This window comes from Vulpes vulpes, chromosome 8 (assembly GCF_048418805.1).
Source record: "Vulpes vulpes isolate BD-2025 chromosome 8, VulVul3, whole genome shotgun sequence".
Classification (NCBI taxonomy): Eukaryota; Metazoa; Chordata; class Mammalia; order Carnivora; family Canidae; genus Vulpes; species Vulpes vulpes.
Genome location: NC_132787.1, coordinates 77244937 through 77271113, shown reverse-complemented (window position 1 = coordinate 77271113; position 26177 = coordinate 77244937). Strand labels below are relative to the sequence as shown.

At 40.6% G+C, this 26177-nt stretch overlaps 1 protein-coding gene across 2 annotated transcripts; it reads left to right on the top strand.

Moving 5' to 3' along the window:
• Positions 1–239: 239 nt before the first annotated feature.
• STARD7 (StAR related lipid transfer domain containing 7) lies at positions 240–25944 on the top strand. Of its 2 annotated transcripts, none has more exons than XM_072767181.1 (8): positions 240–2482; positions 11684–11892; positions 12252–12301; positions 14123–14233; positions 14314–14396; positions 14882–14981; positions 21600–21684; positions 22530–25944. In XM_072767181.1, exons 1-8 carry the CDS (start codon positions 2163–2165, stop codon positions 22712–22714), a joined length of 1143 nt encoding a protein of 380 aa, XP_072623282.1. In that variant the 5' UTR covers positions 240–2162; the 3' UTR covers positions 22715–25944. The 2 variants fall into 2 exon arrangements, with proteins under 2 accessions (XP_072623282.1, XP_072623283.1); XM_072767182.1 differs by having other exon boundaries at positions 22501–25944.
• The last annotated feature ends 233 nt before the right edge of the window (positions 25945–26177 follow it).

Below are 26177 nucleotides of genomic sequence, written 5' to 3'. Positions count from 1 at the left end.
TAAAATCATAAGTGCTACAGGAAAAAAAAAGTGGTATCTGGAAAGAGGAATTCAAAGTCTTTTTTTTTTTTTTTTTTTTTAAGATTTTATGTATGTATTCATGAGAGACAGGCAGAGGAAGAAGCAGGCTCCATGCAATGAGCCCGATGTGGACCTGATCCTGGGACTCCAGGATCACACCCTGAGCCAAAGGCAGACGCAACCGCTGAGCCACCCAGGTGTCCCTAAAAATCTTTTTTTTTTTTTTCAAAGCTTTTTTGAAGATGGACTTGTGTTTATGTACTGAAGGAAAAGAGGCATAGAGATGGAGAAAAATGGCCAGATTAGAGGGGCTTGGCTGGAGTTCCTGAGAATACATTTTGATAAAACAAAAACAGAAATAAAACAAACGAGTACAAGTGCTAAGCTTTTAATCAAGGGAAGCAAGACAGTAGGAAAGTTCATCTTCTTTCCCCATACCTCCCTCCTGGCCATCACTGAAAAAAGCCTGACTGATCAAAGCTTCAAATACTATTTTCTGTTGTATTGCCCTTCTCCTTACTTGCTTTCAAGGAAAACTAAATATCAATACGAATTCACAGAGTAAAATCAGACAGTCTGGATAGATCTAAATTTCAGCTTCTAGTAAAGCTTAATTTTTTTCTTTTTGGAGAAACACCGTTTATTAAGAACATCTACAATTGCTCAAATAGCTACAGTTAAATTTCTAAATGCACTGTGTTGGAATGAGCACAACCCCTTTTGTTCAAGACATCCTTTTACAGTATTTTTTTTCTTGTCCCTAAGGCACTTAATATGGATGTAAAAAAATTAAGGAAACAATTTAGTGTAAGGTTTTCCTACTAGACCTCCAACAGTTTGATTTTAATGAGATTGGGTACAGAATAATAATAGTTTAATGTCCTTCATCGGTGGTGCAAGTAGGTTTCAGGAAACCTGTTCACCCTTCCGCTGGCACCTTTGAGTCAAAGGGAATGGGACAGCCACCAGTCGAACTGGCATTCTGCTACCCTTTTACCACGAGGCTTCCTCATTTCCGGCCTGCGACAGGCCACCTGCCCACCTAGGTCTCGGTAAAGTGTCCTGGGCTCTAAGGATGCCACGACGGCCCGCTCTAGCGAGTGCTGACGCCCACCCTCGGAGCCCGGCTCTGTACCGTGAGTAATTGGGGCGCTTCCGCGAGAGCCAGCCCGGGAGAGATGGACGAAGGTCTCGACGGTAGCTACTTCTGGGCTTCCGCAGGGTGTCCCACTCACCAAGGCGTCCACACCGTCCAGCCCCCACCCACTCCCCCAACCTGGACACCCTCAGCACCCGGCAGAGACAATGCTGAGACCCCACTCCGCTCTTCATTCAAATTACTGAAAGACACGACGCTCTCCCGTCTCTCGGACCAACTGAGCACCGCGCAGGAACCTAACTGGCATTTGGTGGCACCCCTCAGCGGGGTGGGGCCGGGTGGCCGGAAGATGATGGCGGCGGCGGCGGCAGGGTCTGCGGGTCACTCTGTGAGGCGCCCTTGACTGGCTCTCTGCGGCGCCACCTACCTTGCTAGCTTAGGGGTCCGGCACGCTGCGTGGAGGGGCGGGAAGGAGCGGTGACGAGCCCTTGGCAGCGCCAATCAGCACCGAGGAGTCCGGGCCGCGCCCAATCAGGGCCCCGGCGTCCGTGCAGGGGGTAGGTTGTAGGCGGGCAGCGCATGTGGTGGACACGGAACACCCGGGACCTCACCTGCTGCAGCAGCTGGGCCGCCCACCTCACTGCTTCTCAGGAGCTCTCCAGCACGAACCCTGGCGCCAGCTTGAGGACGCCAAGGAGGCAGGGGGGGCCAACAGGGCTGACCGGCCGCCGGCCCACCGGGCTCGCGGCCCGAGCCTAGGAACGCCCCTTGCAGCGGTTGCGGGGCCACCCCCGCGGCTGTGCCATGACCGACTCTCTCCGCAGAGGGGATTCTTCCTCAGCGGTTGCTGCAGAGATAGATGGAAAGCCTGTTAGACCGTGAGAGGAGTTCGGGGCCGGCCAGTTAGGGGCACTGGGCGTCAGGCCGCCCGCGCTTCCCGGGATCGTTCCTTCGGCCCTGTGAGGGAGGCCTAGTTGGCCTCCGGGCGCGCGGCGGGCGCAGGGGGCGGGGCAAGGGGGGTCCGGCCGGGGCGCGCGCAGGCATGTTCCTGCGGAGGCCGCCGGCCCTGGCCGCCTGGCTGGCGGGCGCGGCGGCGGCTGGGCGCGCGGGGGCGCGGGGCGGGGGCCTGCTCGCTCTGCTGGCCAATCAGTGCCGCTTTGTGACGGGCCTGCGCGTGCGGCGCGCGCAGCAGATCGCGCAGCTGTACGGCCGCCTCTACTCGGAGAGCTCGCGCCGCGTCCTCCTCGGACGCCTCTGGCGCCGGCTGCGCGGCCGCCCTGGCCATGCCTCTGCCTTGATGGCGGCGCTCGCGGGCGTGTTCGTGTGGGACGAGGAGAGGATCCAGGAGGAGGAGTTGCAGAGGTGAGACCGGAGGCGAGGTGGTTCGGGTTCGCTGGGGCGGGGGCCGGTCCGGTCCGGAGGGTGGCACGTCGAACCCTGGGGCCTGCCTTTTGGCTCGGTGTCTCCCGTTTACCCGGTGGTACTTGGAAGTGGCGGTGCGGTAACTTGATCCTGTTTTAGCAGACCACGTTTTTTTTTTTTTTTTTTTTTTTTTTATTTTTTATTGCCTCTGTTAATTTCACGTGTCGGTTAGAAATAACGAAGTATAGGTTAGTGTAGGAGGGAAGACTTTGAATAGAGGGCATGACACGGAAGAAATAACGTTGTAAAAAATAAATAAGGTGTTGAAGGCATGTAACCTTTTGTTCACGAGATCTTTTAACTCCTCCCGAAAGGTGCAAGCTCAAAGCAGGTTTTAAATTTGACCTAAGGGTATGATTATGCAATTACAAAATACTTCGTTCCAAATGGGATTTCACGAGAAACGCCAGGAGAGTTCTTTTGTTACCGTGACTCTTGTGGCAGAATAATGAGGCTGGAAGGGGTTTGTCTTCCTCAGACAAACCAGGAGCCCCCAGACATTTTAACCTGCAAAAATTAGGTCAATTTTCTGCTGCTTTAGCTAGAACTTAGGGAATACTGTTTCATTAGGCTCTGAAATCACGCTGTCATCATCATCAAAACTTCTGTGTGAAAAAATGCAGTACCACTGATTGAATTTGTTAATATATGGTTTTAAATCTGAGCCCGTAACAGTTTTCAAGTAATCTTAGGGATTTAGCTCTGATTTGATTTAGCTTTCACTTCACAGTATCTCTGATTTTTCTAAACTGCTCTCCCTCTCTCCCTTAAATTTTTGTTTCCCAATAAAACTTTATTTACAAAAATAGATGCTTGGCCCTAGACTGTGGTTTTGATTCCTACATTAGTATAATAAGAAAATTTCCTAGTCACTGAATGTCCACCTTGAGGATATAAATGCAATTTAAAATTATAACAGCAATCTTATTCACAAAAATGTTAAGCTAATAAAGGATGATAGGTAGTTTGCCTAATTTCTGTTAGTATTCTGTTGCAGCTTGTCCGTTGGTCTAATGAAACAGTCTCAGGTATGAGAAATTAATTTATGGAAGGAAAACTTTTAAATTAAGAAATTAACAACTGATTGAGTTTGAGATTTGATCAATTAACTGCTTGATTTCGTGAGATGATATACTCATGTTCCACAGTAGTCATATTTGAAAGGAAAATTCCCAGTTGGATCTATTTAGGAAAGAGAAAGACCAGAAGAGGGCAAATTATTTGATGCAAAAGAGAGGGGAGATGTTTTGGGGTGGAAATTTAGGGGCCTAGGTGGTAGATGACATTCTTTGGCCTACTTCATGTATTTTTATGGACAATATATCCTGGAGCCTCGGTTTAGTAGGTCTTCCATTAGTGGGAACCAGAGAAGAAAACAAGGTAAAAGATGAATGTGATAAACATTTGAGCCAGTAGTCACTACTCACTGAGGCAGACAGAGAGACCAGTTGACCAGGCCCTGTATTCATTCTGTTTTCCTCTCTATCTTCTTTGGGCTATCTCTGAAACCTGGGGACAGTTGAAACATTTTTGATTCTAATCCAACTCCTGAAGAGGTATTGCTGTTAACTCACTTGGGAATTTCATAAACTTAGACTTAAGGTCAGTCAGAACACTTAAGATGCTTTTTTGGCCCTCCAGAGTTGTTATTTAGTAAAGGCTTTCATTTAGCACTTCATTTTCCAGTTCATGCCTGAATTCAGTCATATACTTAAAACTTGACGAAGGTATCCATTTTGAGGATTTTTTAAAAAAATGTTTGTTGTCTTGCTATAGAGACAAATACTCTGCTCAACTACATCTTGTTTGTAAAGTGGTTCTGTAGATTTCTCATATTTCTAATATTTTGTATTTTATTTTATTGAATAAAGTATTCTGGATTCGGGTTAACTTTCTTTGTTAAGTGTTCAGTTTGCTTTAAAGGAGCCACTGCTGAGTTTTGTCATAGATAGTTTAGTACATCTTAGATTTTGTTTGCTCTAGTGAAGGGATATTGAGTGGCTTCCATAATGGAGTACAGTTGAATGTGCCTCGGGACAAGTACATTTTTTTTCATTGTATAATGGAAGAAGAGCATGATTGTCCCATGGCCCCTAAATCACAGCATTTGGTTCTTCTTGTGCTGTTTCTGTACCATCTTGTTCTTGTATTCTCTTTGAATGTGTGGTTTAACGTGGTATGTGTTTTTTCTTATATTATTTAAGTTTTTATTTAGAAGGAAAAGGACTAACCTTGCTTTCAGTTCTCTTGTGCTTAAGAACATCTTAACAAATAGAATCTCATTTTTCTAGCAACAACAAGAAAATTTGAGAAAAAGAAGTAACTTGTACAAAGTGATTTTGACTAACGGGGGGGCCAGGTGCAGAAATCAGGTCTTTTAAATGCTTGGTCTAGCGTTTTTACCCAATTGGTTTCATTTATACAAGTCAAACAAAATAACTTTTCAATCACTGTTTTTGGTGTAGAATCACTTATTCTGTGAGCCCACAGCAGATCTTATGGAAAAATACAGTAGTAATTTTTTATTGCTTTGGAACATTAAAAAAAATTACGGGAACAAAAAGAGGAAGGAAGTTAAGAAATATGAAAGGCTAGGGGAAAATGTTCCATTAACCCCTCCTCTGTTTAAAAAAGTTACAGTCCATTGCTCCAGAAATTTGAGTAAATAAGTGCCAGTAAAGTTTCATAAAGAAAATTGTTCAGTTTCCTAGTTTTGTTTCTCAAAGCACTTAGAACAATTTTAACTTTTCAGTATTAGATATATGATTAACAAAAAGTCCTTTTTATTTTTGTCACTGTCACTTGAAGATTTCTTTTTACTGACATACCGTTCTTAGATGATCAGAACTACGTAAAATTTGATTTGAATTTTTTGACATTGTCTTCATTATTTTACCATTAACCAGTTGGCTCAGAATTGCCAAGTGAATCAGCTGATGTCTTATATTTCTTTTGTCTCTTGACAGTTATAATAAAAGTCTTTGACTTTAACAGTAATTTGGAATTTATGGAAGGGATTATATGAAATGCAGTTTGGTTTTTGGTTTTGTTTTTTACTGAAATTACTAATTACAGGAATGGCTTCATTTGAATAATCTTGGACCTTTGTATCAAACTCTACTGAGGGCAGGACCTCCTACATTAGCCAAATCTGGTTATACTTATTACTTTGTTTTAATAGTTTTATGCCTTCAGTTTTCATACCTCTCAGCCCAGCCTTTTTCATCTGTTGAAATGACTTTAGTTTTGGAGAAAGAGAAGGATTGGCTGTCTTTTCTTGATCCTCTTACTAATCTGCTGTTACTATTTTGGGAATAATCTCTTTTGTCCTTTCTTACTACTTGTTAAGTCTCTTAAATAACAAAGTTTAGACACCCACCCTGTCCAAACAAGATTTGGCACAGCAGGCTAAAGAGATGTATGGTGAGAGGTTTTCCTTCCTTCACATATATGATAGAGACTTTGGGCACCTGTGTGCTAATTATGTCTGCATGTCAGCATTTCGAAGTTGAGATCTTTCAGAGATTGTTGAATATGGGGGCAAGAATCATTTGCATTTCATGCTGCAGTCTTGTACCAGCATTTAGATGGTGCTATTTCAAGAATGAATGTCGTGCCTTCACACGACATTTTTCTCCTCCTCTGGAGACTTAGTCTCATAATTTTAATCAAGGCCACCTAGTGACCTTTAATTAAATAGGAGAGGTTGATTAAGCAATGGATCAGAAGCTCTGTACCACCTTAGATGGCCATTAAACATATTGCATATAGTCATATAGTTTAATTTTCTTGAAGTCTTATTACAGTGTAATTTTATGAGCTTCTGATGTACTTTTAATAAGGCATTTCTGCCCTTCATTTTGTGATAAGAATGACATTCACAGGTGGTGCTTAATTTTTACTGAAGAATGCCTTGCTAGTCCAGAAAAGTGTCATAACTGGTTCTCTGTATGCCTGAATTGTTCTCTGAGCAAGTCTAGCTGTGGTTTTGCTTTTGCTTTCTCCTGAAAGATCTTATTGTCTACTGTAAAGTTCCTTCCCCATTTCTGTGCGTTTGCAGTGGTAGAAGCGAATCCTGTCTTGTAATTTTTAATTCAAATTAAACATTAGAAAATATAGTTAAACTTTTTTCATCAGGACATCAGTATAAATTATACTGGTTAGGGTTCTTAACTTAAGCCAAAAGACATTGATCAAAGGGATTAATTAAAGGTGTTAGGTCACTCAGGGCATTGACAAGAAGGTCAGAATACAGGTTGGCCAAGACCTGCTGTAGGAATAATCTCCTTAGGGCAGTGTTGCTGTTTGTTGTTGTTTTTTTTTTTTTAATAAGATTTTATTTATTTATTCATGAGAGACACACAGAGGGAGGCAGAGACATAGGTGGAGGGAGAAGCAGGCTCCATGCAGGGAGCCTGATGTGGGACTCGATCCCGGGGCTCCAGGATCACCCCCTGAGCTGAAGGCAGATGGTTAACTGCTGAGCCACCCAGGCATCCCTGGTTTTGTTTTCCCTGGATTGATTGCACTGTTGGACACTCAGCTCCTTCAAGATCATGGAGAATAATCTCCAAAAGATCTTGTGCCTTTTATTATTTCCTCATGATTCATATCCTCTACTAGAAGTGTCTAATTAACCTCACTTAAATTAGGTGTCGTGCTCTAACTGCTAGGACTTGAGAGGGGGCTCTATCCCACCTACTTGGGATTCTCTCAAATATGAAAAGATTTTGGGCTGTCAAAACAACAAAATGTTCCCTATATAAATATTTTTATCTAAGTACAAAGTTTAAAATTCAGAAATGGAATTTTAGAGGTAATAGAAACCTTCAGGAAATAATGTCTTAACTTTATAGGTGGAAAAGGGAGGGCTTTACAGGTAAGATGATTTGCATAAGATCACATAGCCAGTTGGGAGAGCCAGGACTGGAACACAGATCTTTACAGTCATCATCACTTTGGATTGCTCTGAACTTTTCATTGTGGGTTACCAATATAACTTTGAATTTTTGAGTTTTAAAGTAATGTACTAATGTTGTCTTTTAATAAGAATTTGAATTGTTGGGACCTACTTTCATACTTACTTAATTTATTCAGTAAACATTTGAGTGCCTGGTGTTTACCAGGTACTTGCTAGGATCTGATTCTGGGATATTAGGGGATTCATAGTTTAGTAAGGAATGCAGATATAAAGATAAGGTAAGCATAATATAATAGAATATGTATCTGCGTAGGAATAGAAGTAAATGTATATGGTTAACTCTTCCTGAAAGTTAACCTTGAACCTTATGTTTTTTGAAGGTTAAAGAGGAGTGGGCATTTCAGACAAAATGTATTAGTAGTTGGTATTTTCTTCAGTCTTGAAGAGCAGAAGCGTTGTATATGATACAGAGGGCCAACTTTCTTTCCTATCCACTATTTAGAAGTTAAGGGGAAAATACAATCTATGGGGTTTTTTTGTTTGTTTTTGTTTTTAAGCTTTTATGTATTTGAGAGCAAGGATGTGCATGCATGTGCATGCACAAGGGTGTGGACAGAGGGAGAGGAAGAAAGAATGTTAACCAGGTTCCACATTCAGCGAGGAGCCCATGTGGGACTTGATCTCAGGACCCTGAGATCATGACCTGAGCTGAAATCAAGAGTCCAGTGCTTAACCAACTAAGCCACTCAGGCACCTCTGAAACATTTTATAATTTTTTAAACATGCCTTGTTGGTGCCTAGGTGGCTCAGTCAATTAAGCCAACTCTCCCTCTGCCCACCTCCTCACACTCTCTCTTTAAAAAAAAAAAAAAAAAACTTAAAATGTTTCAGTTATATAAAAAGACTTTAATGTGAATGTTACAAATGCAGTTAGATATTTTTAAAAGATATTTATTTTAGAAGGAAATAGAGAGCACCCAGGTGAAAGAATCCAAAGCAGACTGTCCACTCTGGCAGAGCCCCCACAGAGCTCCCATCTCAGGATGCTGAGGTCATGACCTTAGCTAAAACCAGGAGTTGGTTTCTTAACCAACTAAGCCACCCAAGAACCCCCAAATACAATTGTGTTTAAGAAATAAAATATAGTTAAAGCCTCCTCTGTACCCTTGTCCAGTTGAAATCTCCTATGTCTCCCAGATTATCTATCTCAATTTGTTGCATTTCATTCCTTTCTATGTCTTTATAAATATGTATATGTCCCTAAATGATACATAATGACACAAAAGTATATACATGGTATTATCTTAAATGTTTTAAAGCTTTATGCTGTTCAGAACAAAATACTAACAGGTGGAATTCTGTAACATATAAAAAGGAACAGGAACAGTGGCATTTATTTCAGGAGAGTATGGTTAGTTCATCATATAAAAATGATGTTGTAGTAAACACTACAACATGCTAATAGAATAAAGGACAAAAAACCCCACATGATCATCTCAGTACATGGAGAAAAACTTTTGACAGTTCAGTCTCCTTTCATGATAAAAGTTTCAACAACTAGGGATAGAAGGAAACTTCCTCAATTTGGTAAGGGGCATCTACAAAAAACACAGCTAACATAGCTTTGTTTTGTTTTGTTTTGTTTTTGCTAACACATAGTTTAATGGTGAAAGCCTGAAAGCTTTTCCCCTAATATCAGGAATAAGACAAAGATGTGTGCTCTTATCACTTCCCTTCAACATTGCATTCCATGTCCTTGCTGAAAACTACAAAAGATGATTGCAAGAAACTTTAAAGCATATAAATGAGAAAATCTCTGTTCATTTGTTGGAAGACAATATTGTAAAGATAACAGTACTAATCAAACTTATTTATAAATTCAACACAATCGCTATCAGAATCTTAGCACACTACCTTGTGCAAATCGACAAGCTAATCCTAATACTTACATGGAAATGGAAAAGACCTGAATTGGTCAAAACTGTCTTGAAAAAGGACATCAAGTTGGGGGACTGACTCTTCCTGATTTGAAAACTTGCTACTAAGCTATACTAGTTCAGATGATATGGTACTAGCATAAGGATAGATATTTAAGAAATTTAAATTGTTGGAATAAAATTGAGAATTTAGAAAAACCTTTATTTTTTTAAAAAAAGATTTTATTTATTTGTTTATGAGAGGCACAGAAAGAGGCAGACGCAGAGGGAGAGGCAGGCTCCATGCGGGGAACCTGATGTGGGACTTGATCCCAGGACCATGGGATCACACCCTGAGCCAAAGGCAGACAGACACTCAACTGCTAAGTCACCCAGGTGTCCCAAGAACAGTCTTCATTTTTTTTTCTTTAAAATATTTATTTATTCATGAGAGACCGAGAGAGAGAGAGAGAGAGAGAGAGAGAGAGAGAGAGAGAAGCAGGCTCCATGCAGGAACCCGACACGGGATTCAATCCAGGGAGCCTGGGATCATGCTCTGAGTCAAAGGCAGACGCTCAACCGTTGAGCCACCCAGACTCAAATGGCACTGGGACAAGTAGAAATGCACGTGCAAAATGTTTAGATCCCCTACCTCACACCACATACAAAAATGAACTCTAAATGGATCAAACTGTTAACTAATACTAAAACTCTTAAAAGAGGAGAACCTGGGTGGCTCAGTGATTGAGTGTCTGCCTCCGGCTCTGGGCGTAATCCTGGGGTCCTGGGATTGAGTCTCCCATCGGGCTCCTCACAGGGAGCCTGCTTCACCCTCTGCCTATGTCTCTGCCTCTCTCTTTGTCTGTCATGAATAAATAAATAAAATCTTAAGAAATTCTTAGAAGAAAATATAGTCATAAGTCCTTATGACTTTAGATTAGGAAATGTGATGGTTTCTTAAGCTGTAACACAAGAAACATAAGCACTCAAAGAAAATGTAGATGAATTAGACTTCATCAAAATTAAAGACTTGTTTATCAAAGGTCACTATCAAAAAAGTGAAAAGACAACGCACAGAATGAGAAAAAAATATTTTTTAAAGATTTTATTTACTTATTCATGAAAAACACACAGAGAGAAGCAGAGACACAGGCAGAGGATGAAGCAGGCTCCATGCAGGAAGCCCAGTGTGGGACTCGATCTCGGGACTCTAGGATCACGCCCTGAGCCAACCACTGAGCCACCCAGGCATCCCAAGAGAAAATATTTATAAATCATATCTGATAAGGGACCATTATTCAGAATATATAAACACTCTTACAATTTTAGTAATAAAAAGACAATCCAATTTAAAAATAGGCAAAGATTTCAATAGATATTTCTCCAAAGAAAATACACAGATGGCCAATAAGCACTGGAAAATATGCCAGCGTCATTAGTCACTGGTGAAATACAAATCAAAGACCACAATGAGATCTACTTCTCACACCCACTAGAACTGCTAGAATCAGAAAGATAGTTATTGTCTAATAACAAGTGTTGGCAAGGATCTGAAGCAGTTGGAACCCTTATACATTGTTGGTTTGACTATAAAATGGTACAGCTGCTTTGGAAAATATTTTGGCACTTCCTCAAAAGGCTAAACAGTTGCCATCACCCAGCCGATCCACTCCTAGGAACCTACTCAAGAGAACTGAAAACCTGTGTCTACATGAAAACTGGTAACACAAATGTTCATAGCATTATTATTCATAATGGCCAAAAAGTAAAAACAACCTAAATGCTCATCACCTGATGAATGGATAAACAAAATATGATATATCCATTCAGTGAAATAGTCAAAAAAAGAAGGAACAAAGTGTATACCATGAATCAACCTTGAAAAATATGCTAAGACACTAGACTATATATTATATAATTCTCTTTATATGAATTGTCCAAAATAGGCAAGTTCATAGAGACAAAATAGATTAGTTGGTGTCAGAGGTTTATGGGGAGACACGACTGGGGAGTGACTGCTAATGAGTATAGGTTTTGTGGGGTGGGGGGATGATGAAAATCATGTTTGTTTATTCATGAGAGGCAGAGATATAGGCAAAAGAAGCAGGCTCCACGCAGGGAGCTCGATGTGGGACTCGGTCCCAGGACCCCAGGATCACAACCTGAGCCAAAGGCAAAAGCTCAACCACCGAGCCACCCAGGCATCCCTAAATGCATACCATTTTTATATAATTCATTGTGTGGACATTTCATTTCACGAGATTGACTACAGCCACCTGTACCTTTTGTTTTTCTCCTTTGCAGATCTATTGATGAGATGAAACGGTTGGAGGAAATGTCACATATGTTTCAGCGCTCTGGAGTTGAACGCCACCCTCCAGAACCAAAATCCCAGACAGAAGGGACTGAAGATTCAGGGGGCAAAGAACAGCCATGGGAAATGGTGATGGATAAGAAACACTTCAAGCTCTGGCGGCGTCCTATTACAGGCACCCACCTTTACCAGTACAGAGGTGAGCCCAACTTGGCTGCCTTGCAGGTGTGTTCTGTGATGTCCTTTCCCAGATGTGCAGGACTTTTGTTCTTCATACTCTCTAAACCTTTTGTTCTGGTTGTTGCTCAGAAAATTTGCCATGGTTTCCTGTTTTTTGTTTTTGTTTTTCTCCCAGATGATAAGCATCTCAGTGTCTTCATTACTATTCTTTGCTGTAGGTTGTCTTTGTCTTACTTTGCTCCCCCAATGTGACGTCTAGTTTCTGAATCTGCCTTTAAATTCTGTCAGTACTCTAAAATTGAAATACAGTTAAGTGATAGAAATAAGGTGAGCGATGAAGGTGTGGCAAACATCTCTTGTTCTTTCTTGACATTCTAGTTTTTGGAACCTACACAGATGTGACACCCCGGCAGTTCTTCAATGTTCAGGTGAGTAAATTTTTCTTCCCAGTTTTGGAGCTTCTAAGCCTAGAAATCCACTTACCACTGTCCACATGAATAATTTCTTCAACTCAGAAGACATTGGCTTCAGTACACCCATCTATCTTTGTACCCTTCATCTCAATGTCAGATAGCATCTGGGTAAACATTGGACTTTGTGCAGTGGGGATGAGATCAATTCTGTCCTCTCATAGGGCTATTGGGAAGATTAAATATAGGGATGTATTTGAATGCTTTAGTATATTTTATAAGGGTTTATAGTTATTTTTTCCCCAAATAGTTTAAGGGTAAATTACATATGTGGCCCTTTATTCCAGAATCCTTCAATGTATATTTCCTTTTTTTTTTTTTTTTTTAATTTTTATTTACTTATGATAGTCACACACACAGAGAAAGAGGCAGAGACACAGGCAGAGGGAGAAACAGGCTCCATGCACTGGGAGCCCGACGTGGGATTCGATCCCGGGTCTCCAGGATCGCGCCCTGGGCCAAAGGCAGGCGCTAAACCGCTGCGCCTCCCAGGGATCCCCAATGTATATTTCATAAAACTAGACATGTTCTCTTAACCATGGTATCATTATCAAAGTTTATAAATTTAACATGTTGCATGCAGCTCTTAGGTTATAACCTTCTGTTTGTATTCTGGTTTTTTATCTGTTGACCCAGTGATGTCCTTTATAGCATATTCCTTTTCAGTACAGATCCAGTCAGGATTTAGTAATCTGGAACATCCCCAGTGAAGATATTTTTATTTAGTAAAGATGAAGAGTATCTATTCAAAGACTCTTTCCTCCTTGGGGAGAAATGAATGAAAAGGGGAGATGGGATCATCCAGAGTTTTATAAAAAAATTTTCCTTCCTGGATTGTTCACTGTTTTGTCAGGCTTTCACTAGTAAGATGTAAGTGCACACTTCCCCACACACACTGAATTTATATTGAAGTTTTGTTGGGTTTGGATGTGTACGATATGTCTAATTTGAAATTCCCTACTTACTAGTCAATGCTGAAATTAAAAAATATGATACTTGTATTTCTTTGTGTGAGGTATCTGCTCATACTTTTGGGCTTTTTGTCTGTTTAAAACTTTTTTATTTATTTATTTTTTATTTTTTTTAAGATTTTATTTATTCATGAGAGACACAGGCAGAGGGAGAAGCAGGCTTCCCGTGGGGAGCCCGATGTGGAACTTGATCCCGGGTCTCCAGGATCAGGCCCTGGGCTGAAGACAGGCGCCCAACCGCTGAGCCACCCAGGCGCCCCTGTTTAAAACTTTAAAAAATTGTTTTGCCCTTACACATTTATATCATTTTCTATTGTATTTTTCCCAGACATATCTATCACAATATTTTTTTTTCTTAAATTTTTCTTTGTCTTATTTTTTAATAAGATTATATTTTCAAGGTATAATGCTATGGGCCTATAACAAAGGATTTTTTTTTTTTTTTTTTAGATTTTATTTATTTATTCATGAGAGACACAGAGAGAGAGCAAGGCAGAGACACAGGCGGAGGGAGAAGCAGGTTCCATGCAGGGAGCCCAATGTGGGACTTGATCCGGGGACTCCAGGATCACGCCCTGCGCCAAAGGCAGACGCTGAACCGCTGAGCCACTCGGGCTGCCCCTAACAAAGGATTTTAAAAGACTTACCTGTAGTAAACACAGCCGTATCTTTCATACTTTGCTGCTTTTAGGTCAGGTTACTGTTTCAGAATAAGGTCCTTGGGTCAGAGGTCCAAGCATCTGGAGAAGTCTTCTGCAGCTTTGTTTTGGATTTCTTGGGTCTTCCATAGTCTTTTCTCTTTCTGCAGCTGGATACAGAGTATAGAAAAAAGTGGGATGCCCTGGTAATCAAGCTGGAAGTAATTGAGAGGGATGTGGTTAGTGGCTCTGAGGTTCTTCACTGGGTAACCCATTTTCCTGTGAGTATTTTTACTACTCTTCTTACTTTCATCACATCCGTGTGGGGCAGAACACTAATTCTGCCTATTCTTTGCTTTAGTACCCAATGTACTCCCGGGATTATGTTTATGTTCGACGGTATAGCGTGGATCAGGAAAACAACGTGATGGTGTTGGTGTCACGGTATGTGTAGTTACCTGTGGCTCCTGCTGAGTTCCTTTAGCTGTGTCTTTCATATATGTCTGGTGGGAGTTTACATGTTTTAAGTGCTATTATGAGTGATACTAGGACCCCATCCATCCCAACTAGAACATGAATGGGCTATGACTGGTGACCATAGTCTAGGAAGATTGAAGGGATATAAGCTTTTCTTTTTTTGGGGGGGGGGGCGTTATAAGCTTTTCATTAAGCTTTTTGTTTAGTTCCTTAAGTTGATAATTAAAAAAAAAAGAAAGAAATGCTCTCTTCTTCAACGTGAAGCCTAGAAAGCCAGGAATCACCAAAGAAACTCACTTTGTTTTTAGAACTTAGTTTTATTCATTCATTTTAGTGACTCCTGTTTTAAAAATTAGAGCCAGCTTTTTAGCTCTCATGCTGTCTTTTGTTTTTTGTTTTTTTTAAACATGTAGACATTTACTAAGAGTTTCCTTAATTTTTCTCCTTACCAGTGCTGTGGAGCACCCTAGTGTTCCAGAGTCTCCAGAATTTGTAAGGGTCAGATCATATGAATCCCAGATGGTTATCCGTCCCCACAAGTCATTTGATGAGGTGAGTTTTAAGTCATTGAAGAGATGATGTGTAGTGGCTTTGGAATTTTCTCAAGGAATGCCTTTTGTCTGAACTGGGAAGGGCAGTGGTTCTCAAACTCAGCATGCATCAGAGTCCACTGGAGCTTGATAACATTGCTGGGGTATGGCCCAAGAATTCTCATTTGTGAGAAGTTCCCAGGTGAAGCTGATGCTCCTGGTTTGGGAACCACTGCTTTAGGGTGATATGCCTAGATCTCCCAGGACAAAGTACTAATGACCCACTGGCTCCTGTTTGTGTGAGAGACAGAAGACAATGGTCTGTCCTTAGCATTCTTTTTTTTTTTTTTTTTTTTTTTTTTAGATTTTATTTTTATTTATTCATGAGAGACACATACAGAGAGAGGCAGAGACATATAGGCAGAGGGAGAAGCAGGCCCCCTGCAAGGAGCTCAGTGCAGGACTCCATCCCAGGACTCTAGGATCATGACCTGAGCCAAAGGCAGATGCTCAACCACTGAGCCACCCAGGTGCCCCCTTAGCATTCTTTAGGAACTGAAGGGAGCACCTTTTCCATCAAAATTTCACCAGTGGGCAGAACACTTAAAACCTTTCTGGAATTGTTTCCTTATCTGTAAAATGGGAGGGTTGGACTAATGCTCTCAGTCTTCTTTAAAATTCTGTGACCTTTCTTTGAGAAGAATATATTTTTCAGCTTAGGAAGTGTTTTTTGTTGTTGTTTTAGCCAAATCTCTATTGAGTTTTCATATTGATTCCAGAGGTTGCTGTTTTTAGTTGTATTTCACTTTATAATTAAAGGCTTTGTTTCTCCCTGTTATTTTTGTTTTTGAGCTGTATGAGCTGTGTGCCTTAGTGTGGTTTTGTTTTCAACAAGTTGTTCTATTTATACTGCCTGAAATGGGACTTTAAATATGACAGAAATAGTGGCTTATTTCAGTCAATGTGGTGTTTGCCTCTTTTTTTAATTGGGAGATCTGTGTATTTACTTGCGTACTATTTTTAGAGCAGCATTTTTTCAAACCTTGGATTGCTACCCATTAGTGGAAAACAAAATTAATTTAGTCCGTTGTGTGTGATCAGTTTAAAAAAAGAAAAAGAATACATAGATAGAAATCATCTGAGTGTAAGCATATTTTATGAGACTTTAGTTACATAAGTATATATGAATGTGTGTGTAGGAGGCTGAGAGAGAACTGGTTGCAATGTAAAAAGGATTATTTACAGTGTATTAAAGATGTTTGAAAGTCCTGTTTTAGAAGATAGGAAGAAGCAAGGCTCTACTGTCCATGGCTAATCCCCTTTAGGAAGGGGAGCCTGGATCAGGCTGAAGACAGTATGGGAGGCAGACTTAGGCCTCACTTTTTTCCTTTTATGCTTTTGAAATTTGAACGTTGTCCATATGTTTCCTATTTGAAAAAAACTTACTTGAGTTCCAGCATTGCTGCCTTTAGAAATTGACCATGAAGCAGCTAAGGCATTGTTTAGCACCAAAGTGTGTTGCCTCTAGTAGGGACTCAATAAATAATTTCTTTCAGGGCAGCCTGGGTGGCTCAGCGGTTTAGTGCTGCCTTCAGCCCAGAGCGTGATCCTGAAGACCCGGGATCGAATCCCATGTCAGGTTCCCTGCATGGAGCCTGCTTCTCCCTCTGCCTATGTCTCTGCCTGCCTGCCTGCCTGCCTCCCTCCCTCTCTCTCTCTCTCCCTCCCTCCCTTTGTGTGTGTGTGTATCTCATGAATAATAAATAAAATTTATTTATTTTCTTTCTCAGCCTCCTACACACACATTCATATATACTTATGTAACTAAAGTCTCATAAAATATGCTTACACTCAGATGATTTCTATCTATGTATTCTTTTTTTTTTTAATTGGTCACATACAATGGACTAAATTAATTTTGTTTTCCACTAATGGGTATTTCTTTTTTCCATTAATGGGTTTCTTTTTTAAAAAAATAATTTCTTCCAGCTGAGATGGGGGAACAATTATGTATATCTTCTCAGTATATTTGTGGCGAGGTCTTATGAAAAAGGTAAGATTTGAGTTGGGTCTTGAGAAAAGGCAGACTGGATAGAGGAGAAAATAGGAAGTGTCCTGGAGGCAGAGGACATGGTTTATCAAAGAGGAAGACAAGAATGAGCCATGAATGTGTTCAGAGACTCACCATTTAGAAAGGAAGATTGAGATTAGGGAGGAGTCATAAATTACATTAACTGTGTACAGAGTACTTGAAAACCAGGCAGCTGCATTTGTACTGCTAGATGAAAAGTAGAGCCTTGAGCCAAGGTATAGTATTTTATTTGGTTTTACTTTTTATTATGGAAAATTTGAAATGTGTGTAAAAGATAGAGAAGTAGAAAGAATGGTATCATGAATCTCCTGTATCCATCCCCAGGTCCAGCAGTGATCAACTCATGGCCAAACTTGTTTTATCTATATCCTTTCTTGTCACTTTTCCTACTCTCCTGATTATTTTGAAGCAGTTTCTAGCTTTGCTATGAAAGAACCCATAGAAGAATTCTTCTTTAGATACTTCAGTGTTTATCTCAAAAAGAATAGAGATTTTTGAAAACATAACTTGGTGTCCTAATAATCTCTAGTAACAAAAAATCTAGTTAAGAGTTTGAATTTTCCTGATAGTCTATGGATTTTTTTTGTAGTTGGGTTTGAGCCAGGACCCAGATATAATCCAGACATGAAATTTGTTCATACTCTCTCGAGTCTTTTGAAGTCAGTTTCCTCTCTCTCTCTCTTTTTTTTTTTTCTTTTTTCTTTTTTTGCCATTGTATTTGTTGAAAAAGCAGGGTTCTTAGTTGTGGATTTTGGTGATTGCATCTCCATAGTATCCATAGTGTCATTCAGCATGTTCTTTTGTCTCCCCATCCTTTATTTCCTGGGTATTGGTAGTTCCTATTCAAACCTGAGGCTTAAACAGATTTGGGTTGGTTGGTTGTTTTGGGCAAAACCACTTTATTAGAAGGCAAGTGGTGTCTGTTGAATTTAGAAATGATTGGTTATTACTCAGATTCATTCTTTCTTTAGGGGTATAACAAAATGCTGATTTTGTAATTCCTTCATTGTTTCTTCATTTATTTCCACTTACTAGTTAAAATACATTATGGAAAAATTTTCTCACCGTTTGTTTTCCTATAGTTTACATAGGAAAGGGAACTAAGTAAGAGAAATGGTTGATTTGTTTCTTTTACTTATGAGTTTCAAAATAATGAATTGGTTCTTTCAACTATGGATCCTCTGGTTTAAAACAAAGATTAAGTTTTTGTTTTTGTTTTTTTTTTGTTTTATTTTTATTTATTCATGATAGTCACAGAGAGAGAGAGAGGCAGAGGCAGAGGGAGAAGCAGGCTCCATGCAGGGAGCCCGACGTGGGATTTGATCCCGGGTCTCCAGGATCGTGCCCTGGGCCAAAGGCAGGTGCCAAACCGCCGCACCACCCAGGGATCCCTTGTTTTTGTTTTTAAACACATACCATTAGTCTTTGCTATAGAAGAACTGATAGAAGACTTACATAGATATTTCAGTTTTTAACAAGTTTGGTTAGTTTTAATCCATTATAATTATTCTTAGGGATACTTAAATTGTCCCAGTTTTGGCCATTAGGAGTCCTCTTAGTTGTCTTGAGTCCCTTTGATTTGACTTCAGGGGTTCTTTTGTTTTCTGACTTCATAAGATGTTCCAGGTTCATCTTACGTAGTTTTAGCTATAAGCCTGGAAATTAGCATTTCTTTTGGGAGCCCTAGTTCCTTTTAAGAAAATGTCTTGTAAATACCAGGATTTGGTGGAACATACCAACTCTTGATCTCAGGATTGTAAATTCAAGTGCCATGTTGGGAGTAGAGATTGCTAAAAATCAAATCTTTTGGGGCGCCTAGGTGGCTTAGTTGATTAAGTGTCCGACTGTTGATATGATCTCAGAGTCATGAGATTTAGCTCTGTGTCGGACTCTGTGCTCAGCAAAGAGTCTACTTGAGAGATTATCTCTCCCTCTCTCTCAAATAAATACATCTTAAAAAATAAAAATGAAATAAAATAAATCTTTAAAAGTAAATACCAGAATTTGGCTTCTAGGCGTACTCATAGCTTTTGGCTTGCTCATTGTTTTTAGGCCTTTTCAGAAGCTAGAACTAAGTAATAAATGTTACTTATTTGTTTCAAAGGTAAATCCAAAGTGCACTTGAATACTTTAAATTCCTATTTCAGAGTGGAGAATTTTTATATTTATCATCTTTTCCTGTGCTGGAAAATTCAGCTCTCACTTTATCACCCTGAACATAACTACTCATTTGCTTTAACCTGAAATACACGTACACCAACCTCAGAATAATACCACCAAGATCACCAGTGATGTGGTGACTTAAAGTTTGTATTTTTTTTTATCCTTAAGTTGTGTCCACAGTGTACAAAATACTGAGTTTTAAAGTTACTTGAAGGGCAGCCTGAGTGGCTCAGCAGTTTAGCGCCACCTTCAGCACAGGGCGTGATCCTGGACACCCAGGATCGAGTCCCCCTGCGTGGAGCCTGCTTCTCCCTCTGCCTGTGTCTCTCTCTCTCTCTCTCTCCTCTCTGTGTTTCTCATGAATAAGTAAATAAAGTCTTTAAAAAACAAACAAACAAACCTGGAATCTGATAAAAAAATAATAAAGTTACTTGAAATAGGTGCTCTTTTTGTTTTTCCTACTGACTCAGTTCATAGTTAAATTCCTTGTTTTCTATTGTACTTTTGATTTTTAGATCCTGCTTTTTTTTTTTTTTTAAGATTTTACTTATTTATTCATGAGAGATACAGAGAGAGGGGCAGAAGGAGAAGCAGGCTCCCTGTGGGGAACCTGATGTGGGACCTGATCCCAGGACCCCAGGATCACGCCCTGAGCCAAAGGCAGATGCTCAACCACTGAGCCACCCAGGCATCCCTAGATACCACTTTTTTAAATTTAATTTTGCTCTATTAGATTATGAAAAAAATTGTGCTTCCAAAGTCAAATTTATAAGAACTATTCAGAGTCATTTTGCTTATTATATTCCTGTTCCTTCCATTCAGTTCCTTCCTTTTTCCAGTGGATAATCATTGTTTTTGGGTTTCCTTTTTTAAAATATAAGCAGTGGTGGGTGAGTGAGAACCTGACTCCCCAATCCAAGTGTTTTATGGGAAGAGTGAAGTCTTTTATATGTATTAACTCGTTTAGTCTTACAGCCAACCTTCGGGTAGATACTGTTCCATTTCCACTGTACAGATTTTACCTCTCTCCTCTCTTTACTTCCATAGTATTCAGTCTGTCTCTGTTGTGGCATCCAGTCTATTAATTGAAAGCTCTGAGGGCAGGGACTAGCACATTTTTGTGTGCTCTACAGCACCTAGCACAGTGCCAGACATGAAGACATTTAGACATATATTGAATAAATGAATAAAATATTAAAACATTCAGGGGGAAAAAAAAAAGATGGACTTTGGAGTAAAAGCATGGGAATTTAAAGTTATAGTTCAACCATCTGGAGTTGTGACCCATCTCCTTTGAAAAGGGCAGACATAAAAGTGGTTACCTCTTACCCCCGTTGGGAGGAGCATAATTGGTTCAGATCTCTGTAAGGATCAGGGGCACCTGGAAATCTCCTGAATCCCCTGTCCTTCACCGTAATAGGCAATGAGAGGGCTGAGCCAAAGAATGAGTGCTTAGGCCCTGCAGTCAGAATCAAGGGTTCATCTTGGCTGTCATTGAGTATGTAGGTGACCTTGGACAAAGTTACTTAACTTTGTGCTCAGTTTCCTCCTCTGTAAAATGGAGTGGCAATACCTACATTAAAGGATTGTTGCAAGTTAGAAGCAGTTCCTGGCACACTGTTAAGTGCTCTATAAATGTTTGCAGTTACTAGTCATAGTAGTAGTAGAGTTATACCATTTTGATAAAGATTAAGACCTGTAAACATTTGGGAGTATGTGTTGGGAATTTCAAGACCACCCCACATTTGAAAATTCACTAGAAGGACTCCAGTCTCAGCATATAGTTATACTCATTACTAAGATGTATCATAGTCATGTAGTAAGGGTACACAGCAGCATCATGAGGGAAGAGACAGAGTCTGTAGGAATCCATGTGTAGGCTTCCTCTTGCTTACTCACTCTCCTGTAAGAGGTCACACAGAGCACATTCTCCTTCCAGCAGCAAAAATACAGCAACATGTATATGATGTTTCTGCCCAGAGAAGCCCATTGGAGGCTCTGTACCCAAGATTTTTTATTGGGATTTGGTCACATAGGGATCCTCTCCATAGCACATACCAAAATTCTAGATGCGCCAGAAAGAAAGCAAGTATTTAGCATAAACTGGATGTAGTGTTTGTACGAACAGACGACACAGGGAGCCTCTCTACCAGTTAACTGTCGACTGGGAATACTCTGGGAGCCAAATTCCCAAACACCACCTGAGGGTCAGCCTTGCAAGCTGGCCTTTCTACAGATAGCGACCTATGCAGTTTTCAGTATTAACTCTTGCACAGGGTAAAAAAATGGCACCAGAATGAGATCATGATTATTCTGTGGTATTGGATGTGGAAGCTCTGGTGAGTAATTCAAGTATCACTGTTTTTGCTGTTTTTTCTTTTCCAGAATGGCTTTGACTACTTGTTGACATACAGTGACAATCCCCAGACTGTGTTTCCTCGCTACTGTGTTAGTTGGATGGTTTCCAGTGGTGAGTGGGTACTTGTATACAGGGCCTGGAACCTGGGTTGATCACTTTGTTTCTCTCTAGCTCTTAATGGCAAGCAAGAGGATTAGTGCTTGTCTCATGGGAACACTATTAGAGAAATTAAACATCCTTCAAAATCTATTCTTGAATATTATGAAGATAGTGAAGCCTCCAACTGGGGTTTGGAGGGATGAAAATTGGGGAGTCCCAGAAAACATGTGTCTAGAAGGGAGTTTTAAGAAGAACATTTGCTAAATTCCTCAAACACAGACTGTGTACCTTAATGCATTTAACATTTTTTCTTTTTTTAGATAGTGTTGGAGGCCATAAAATCTAGGGTAGAAAATGTGGTCGTTATAGGACAGTAATCTGGAAGAAGGGGCCACCACGTGTCTTGACAAAGGCTACACATCACAGCTATAACTACCATCTTTTCTTTCCAATTCCTTTCTTTAAAAAGCATTCTGACATGATTTTCTTCTGCTTTTCTATAGACAGCTTCTGATTCCTCAGGAGAATGGAGAGAAGATTAAGTGTTTCTCTTTGGTACTTAAATAAAATTGGCAAATAATAGGCTATGCTACTGATAACTGATTTTAATCACCTAAAAGCCTTTTGGGATTTATGTGGCTTGATTGGTACCCTTTTCAAAGGATCTCAGAGGTCATGGCTTCTTTTCACTCCCCAAACATTTTGGGAGGCAACTATCACTCAACAGGTTGTCAATCAGGTTGTAATCTCTATAAGAAGGAATTGGCTCCCTGCCATGAAAGAAATAGGGCTTTCTAATTTTGAGCCTACTTTTGGTTTATATTTTAGCCTACCCAGATTTCCCTCTCTCCAACCAGGCATGCCAGATTTCCTGGAGAAACTGCACATGGCCACTTTGAAAGCCAAGAACATGGAGATCAAAGTAAAGGACTACATCTCGTCCAAGCCTCTGGAAACGAGTAGTGAAGCCAAGGCTACCACCCCGTCTTCTGAGCGGAAAAATGAGGGTAGTTGTGGCCCTGCCCGGATCGAATATGCTTGAAGGGCTTTGGGATAAGGAGGGACAGGCTACTTCTAGCCCTGTCTTGGTCCCTTTTCTGCTACAGAATGGGAACACATATTAGAAGGCATCTGCTGTAACCACCAGTGCAAGATAACTCAGTAACTGGTGTCCAGTTTCATTCAGAGCCCTTGTTGCTCTTTATCAAAACAGAAGAAGGAGGCATCCATGGGGGCGTTGTCATATTCTCAGGCCAAGCATTTTGCGATTCAGTATTTAACTGAGCTAATCTGGAACAAGCCTCTCACCTCAGGCCAGAAGAAGACAACTTCTTTTTGCTTCCTCTGAGTAGTTTCCTCTGCCAACATTCCAGTTCCCACCATCGGTTCTGCAGCACTTGGGATTTCCTTCAGTTCTGGAGGTCCAACTGGAAAGTGCAGTTGGCTGGTTGAGTCTTCAGTGAGGGGTCATTGGGAATGCTCTTGGTAACTGTCCTAGTGTTGAATGGATGTGAACTGTTGCTTGGCAGTGTAAGTGCCTTGTCCTCACCCTGCTTCTGTCTTTAGGGACATCAAGTTTGTACCAAGAAATTTCTCTCTGTCTCCCAAATACCACCCCATTGACTCGCCCTACCCAAAGCAGTTCCCTTTGCATTGGCCAGTTCTGTATTCATGCACTATATTTGGATCATCGCCTCGCCTCCTTCCTTAGCTCATCCACCAAGAACACTGGGAAATGAGTCCTTTTAGATGGTAGCTTTCGATGTCATCAATGTTTTGATAGAATTAGTGGCGATACTTAAAACATCACACTTAGGGTTTTTTTTTTTTAACCTTTGTGTCAAAAAGTAGGAATTGGAAGTGGAATAGGATTTCTCCATAGTCCCACTCTATAGAAAACACAGTTTTGATTCAGGCATTATTTTTCACACTTCAGATTTGACTGGATGCTGAAGACTTGTCCATCTTGGAAGGCTAAAGGCCGAGGAATGGGGGTTGGGCCACTCCCTTGGAGCTCTCAGAGCAGTAGACAAGTCGTTTGAACAGATAGATGTAATCTTGCCCTAAATACTAATATAATGGGGGTGTGGTTTATGTGACCCCTTGTTCCTCTGCAAAGTTTTTCTTCCTCTTTTCAGAGTTAAAATGAAAGCAAACTATGCTGTTGGGATAAAGTCACAATCAGATGGTATCAGTTTGGCCTGGCTGATTTTGCTTTGGTTTTGCTGCAATCTGACAGGAGAATAGGGATCAAGTTTTAAATAACTCCCACCTCTTTTTTTCCCGAGAATATAAATGGATGGATTCTTCCCTTTTTTCCCCACTTGCTACCCTTTTGTGTTGAAAGGGAGATCTAAACTTCAGACTAACTCAAACCCCTCAACATTTTTGTTGCCTGTTAAGTTTTGTGCCAAGGATATAACTGCCCCCATGTTTCGTGTCTTGCCTTCTCTCAGTGATTGGCAGAACAGAGACATATGTTGAGTAGTCCCAGCTTTTCATTGATCATTTGTCTCTTCTCATCCCCAGGACTTGACAGAAGCCAGGGAAAGGTTCCTGGGTTATGTCTGAACATACCTGTGATTGTTGGGGTATGGATGGGTGTGGGCAAGAGTGTATGAATGCACAGGCGTTAAGGAGCTGTGTGTTGCTCATGTTCTGATTTTTGCAACTCGACTCTGTGCTTGGAGTCGGTCTGTACAATTATTATGTCATTGTAATGATTTAACTTCTAACTGTGACATTTTTATCAAATGTGTGAATAAATATATAAAGATTGGTACAAAAGAGTGTTTGTCTTTGGACATATGGTGGGAAATCTTGTATATTGAGCTGCTTGTTTCTTCCTGTTCGGAAAGTTGAAGAGTATTTCTACATAGGGCTGGCACATGAAAGTAGCAGGGTGTGGTCTTCCTTGGTAGGGGCTGACACACAACTAACCACCTTGCCTTGACCATGAGCCCTTTCTAGATGACCAGTTTGGCAACTGAAAACAAACCATCTATTTCTACTTCCTTGTCTTGATCTACTAACCCATATCCTTTGCTTTTAAAGAAGGATCAACTTGAGGAAACCGTGTTTGAGCTTTGCTGACACTGAAACTTGGGAGGGAGCAAGGAAAGACAGAGAAGATTTGAGCATGCCAGGTCTAGTGTAGGAGGCAGACCAGGGCCCTGGCTGGAGAGGGAGGGTGGTGAGCTCAAGCCCCACTTAGCTTGGTGGGAAGGCAGTTTTGCTAGAGTGTCAGTTTGTTGCAAGGCAATTGATATGTTAGAGACACTTTAGAGCATCACCTAGGTTTTGAGTTTATGTGTGATTCTGCCTGTGGGAAACAATAGGTGAACACAAATGTACACCTGAACTGTTAAAACTCTTTTCTCTAGATTGTTCTATAAGATGATCACTGGAAAGCCATCTCTACTTGTAGACTACTTGTTAGATGTGTGTTTATGGGTGCCCATGCATCTGTATAATCTTAAATTTGGGAAGTTGGTGGTTCTGGCCTCTGCTGTGTTGCAGAGGCCCCCTACATGTGACATCCCTGGTGTGGTTCTCTAGGCGCTGTATTAACACTTCCACTGAGAAGCACCTGTTCTTACTGAGCAACATTTCCATTGTTGGACAGTTCTTTCAGGAAGTTCTGTACATTGAGACCAAATGTGCCACCTCAGCGTCTACCCATGAGTCAAGTGGGTCAAGCCCTGTCTTTGGAGCGACACGAGGAAAATGTTTTCATGGGATAATACTTCACATTTTTGAAGACCGTGCTCGTGTGACCCTAACCTTTTCCCAGGCTTCATGTCACCAGCAGCTTCAAAAGTCCTTCCAACTCTTTATTTTGAAAAATTTCATATATATTGAAAAATTGAAAGTAATAATAAAACCTTGTATACCCTTTCCCTACCTTTGCTGGTTGTTAAACTTGCTATGGTGTATGCTTTGTCTTTATAAATAGACTTTGCTGTGGACTGAACTGTGTCTCCTTAAAATTCATATGCTGAAGTCCTAAAGCCCCAATGTGAGTTTTAGAGATGGGGCCTCTGGGAGGGGATTAGATTTAGATGAGGGTGTGAGAGTGAAGCCCTCACTGATGGGATTAGTCCCCTTAGAAGAAATGCCAGAAGTTTGCTTGTTCTCCCTCTACTATTGTGAGGAAACAGGTAGCTATTGCAAGCCAGGGACAGTGTTTCACCAGGGAACAGAATTGGGCAGCATTTTGATCTTGGACTTTCAGCCTCCAAAACTGTAAAAAATAAAGTTATGTTTAAGTGATTCAGTCTGTGGTATTTTGTTATGGTAGCCTGAGTACTTTTCATGACCTTTTGAAAATAAGTTGCAAACATCAGGATATTTCCCCTCTGAACAGGTGTATGTTAATGCTTTTTTATGATATAATAAAGATTTCTTTGTAACCATACTAAGTAGCACATAGATAGCATATCTAATTTTTAAAAATGATTTATATTTATTTGAGAGTACAAGCAGGAGGGGCAGAGGGAGAGCGT